Source organism: Habropoda laboriosa, unplaced genomic scaffold, assembly GCF_001263275.1.
Source record: "Habropoda laboriosa isolate 0110345459 unplaced genomic scaffold, ASM126327v1 scaffold5, whole genome shotgun sequence".
In the NCBI taxonomy this organism is placed as follows: domain Eukaryota; kingdom Metazoa; phylum Arthropoda; class Insecta; order Hymenoptera; family Apidae; genus Habropoda; species Habropoda laboriosa.
The window spans coordinates 1,112,491-1,115,617 of record NW_017100161.1 but is presented as its reverse complement, the minus strand read 5'-3'; the positions used below and the strand labels follow the sequence as shown (position 1 = coordinate 1,115,617).

Here is a 3,127-nt window from a genome sequence, read left to right as displayed (position 1 = left end):
GATAATTCTAAATATTGGAAAATTGAAATTTACATTTGAACATCGTAATCGACATTGTTTAAGTCATAAATTTAAGACAGAGTTACTTATACATAAATTTATACATGATACGAAAAGCAAATTAAAATAAAAAATTTGTAAACGTAATGAATGTAGTTGACTGCATAAAATATATTTTTGTCTGTATTATGCAGAAAAACAATAAGAGAACATTGCATTTAGTCTTTGGAGTGTTGGCTACTGGAACTAGTTGAACGTGAACGGCGCTTAAATTTTGGCTGATTATTAGAGTCTGAAGTATTATCACTCTTTCTTCGATTTTTATCATAACGGGATGAATTAATATCTGCATCGTAATTAGAATTAGAATTGTTTGTCCTTCTATAATCGTTACGTCTGTCGTAATATCTATAATTATCTCTGCCAGGTCTATTCATTCTATAAGTATCTCGTCTTTGAGGATAATAATTCCTCCTATTTCTTCTGTCACGACTGTTCCTACGATCGTAATCTCTATCCCGAGATCTTCGTCGATCTCGTGACCTCGATCGACCACTTCCGCGTCTTCTACTCCTATCCCGTGAGTCTCTTCGCGAAGATCTATCACCGTATGATCGATGTAAATCACGCTTTATTACTTTTTCATTTTTATGCTTTCCATCTACTTTATCTTTTGTCGTAATATCGTTAACATCTGAACTAATATTTAAATTATCTTGATCCTGATCCATATTTTTATTGCTACTCTTTTTATCATCTGCCTGATCATTTTCTTTATTCTCCAACTCCTTGGATATATTAGGTTCAGTTTCGAATTTATCCATTACTTGATTATCTTCGTCAGGATTTTCAGTGAACTTTTTAATTCTATCCGCCTCGCGTTTCTTTAATTCTTCTTCCTTCTTTAAACGTTCTTTTTCTAATTTCTGCAATATAAATGTGAAACACACAAAAATATGATTGTGAACTAATTCTACTATATACGCTCAAACATGATTACTTGCCTGAAATTCGTGTAACTTAATAGTACGATTTTGAGCTTGTTTCCAATGCGGTGGTGTAACACTTCTCGATCGACTACGTGACGGCGTATGATACCGCTGAAATTTTATGTACTCATTCATTTACTTTGTCATTCGATGTTAGACATAAAAAAGTATCAAGTTTCAAAAAAAGAAAAATATTTCTTTTGTCGGAGATTCATACATACCATGTGTTATACATTGCACTCAAATACTTACAAATATTCCTCTTCCTTTAAATATGCGACCAGTTTTTCTATGCGATCGTACCCGATCTCTTCCATAATGTTGTCTAAATTCCTTTTGATTTGCATTATTAGTAGGCCCTGCTCTATACAAAAATTTATTCGCTGGTACTTCCGGAATTTCATCAGGATCGATTTTTGTAACCGAAACAAGTGGATGAGGTTTTCCAAGGTCATCTTCATTGGAATCATGAATTTCGCCATCCTCTGATTTTGCTCTTTTTTTACTGAAATGTAAACAAATATCAATGCTACTTTATTATTTATTATCATGTGAATTATAAGCCTCGAATAAACTATACTTTTTTTTAGCCTTCTTTTTCTTTTTCGGTTTTTCTGCATATGAATCAGAATCAGACTCAGATGAACTGCTCTCCTTTGTTTCACGTTTCTTTGCTATAAATTAAAATATATTAAGTTGATATCGTGCTAATTTTTAAATATAACGATGTGTAATAAAAAAAAAAAGTGTACCTTTGCTTTTGACTTTTAATACAAGTTCTCCACAATTTACAACCTTCGCATCTTGTAATGGGCGAGACATGCGATCTACTGGAAGTCCCTCAATATGTGTAACAATTTCCTGGCCAGTTACTACTTCTCCAAAAACCACATGGACACTAAACATTTTTACGTTTAAATGTAACAAATACTTTTTAAGTATTATTTCAAAAAATCGATATATTATTTATATTTACGTACTTGTCGAGGTGAGGCGCTGGTTGTGTTGTACTACAACAACAAAATATGATTAAGGGGATGAGAGATGAACAGAAAGAGCCAGCTTTCATTGGTCATTGTGTTGTAGTAGTGGTGTGCAGACCCTTCCCTCACGACTACACAGAAATATAGCTAAGTTATTCATTCCTTCAAAGATATTCTTACTTCTATGCTTTTCAGTATTCACCAGAAGATTTATGTGACTAATATAAATTGTTAAATACTAAACAATTTTAAAATGACACAATCAACATCAAAAGTTGAAAGAATATAATAAAATTTATTATTGAAATCCTTTTCAATAATAATCCCAATTGTCCTTTTACTCAACTATTACATCACCTGTTATTCTTACTTAATACATGTTTAAAAACATGTAAGCTTAGAAAAGTGTTAAAATGTGAAAATAAATATATATTAAATTCCTATTACTAGAAATATTAAAAAAATAAAATCTATACGCAAAATATTTTGTCTTGCAACTACAAATATTAACCTTTAGTAAGCTGATCACTTTTGTTAATAATAACATGCAAAATAAATTTTTAGTAAAACAATATAATGCATTAATGTCTCAGTATTTTAAAGACTACACATATTGTAAATGTATCACACCATCCTGCACTTCATCAATTATAGATATAATCAATTAATTTATTCTATGTAAAATACATTTTTACATAATTTTATCAAATTTAATTATTCTTTTCATGAATACTCACATAAAAAATTGTGAACCATTTGTGTCCCTACCACGGTTTGCCATTGACAATAAAAATGGTTTACTATGTTTTATAATAAAATTTTCATCTGGAAAATATTGTTGCAAGTAAATTATATTTACAGCTCATTTTAACATGTAAAATATGTTTATAAGTATACCTGCAAATGTTCCTCCATAAATTGATTCTCCACCTGTTCCATTACCTACTGAAAAATCACCACCCTGAATCATGAAATCTTTAACTACTCTATGAAAAACAATTCCCTTGTAATGTAATGGTTTGCCAGTTGTTTTCCCAAGTCCTTTGTCTCCAGTACATAAAGCACGGAAATTTTCACATGTTAGTGGACAAATATCTGCAAAGAGCTCAAACACTATGCGGCCCATTGGAAGACCACCCACTTCTACATCAAAAA

General features: G+C 30.9%; 1 protein-coding gene across 1 annotated transcript; it reads right to left on the bottom strand.

Annotated features, from left to right (window-relative positions):
- Positions 1-218: 218 nt before the first annotated feature.
- On the bottom strand, positions 219-3,119 carry LOC108577923 (peptidyl-prolyl cis-trans isomerase G). Its single transcript, XM_017941157.1, has 8 exons — positions 2,870-3,119; positions 2,710-2,797; positions 1,970-1,999; positions 1,742-1,887; positions 1,570-1,663; positions 1,242-1,494; positions 1,005-1,100; positions 219-926 (listed from the first exon to the last, which is right to left on the bottom strand). Exons 1-8 carry the CDS (start codon positions 3,096-3,098, stop codon positions 219-221), a joined length of 1,644 nt encoding a protein of 547 aa, XP_017796646.1. The 5' UTR covers positions 3,099-3,119.
- Positions 3,120-3,127: the final 8 nt, after the last annotated feature.

Bases quoted from the DNA above. Each gene is read 5' to 3' on its own strand.
- LOC108577923 (XM_017941157.1), bottom strand. From the start codon at position 3,098: ATGGGCCGCATAGTGTTTGAGCTCTTTGCAGATATTTGTCCACTAACA. The intron at 2,798-2,869 runs GTATACTTATAA...AATATTTTCCAG, and splicing joins TTATGGAGGAACATTTGCAG to ATGAAAATTTTATTATAAAA. The intron at 1,664-1,741 runs GTACACTTTTTT...TTTAATTTATAG, and splicing joins ATTAAAAGTCAAAAGCAAAG to CAAAGAAACGTGAAACAAAG.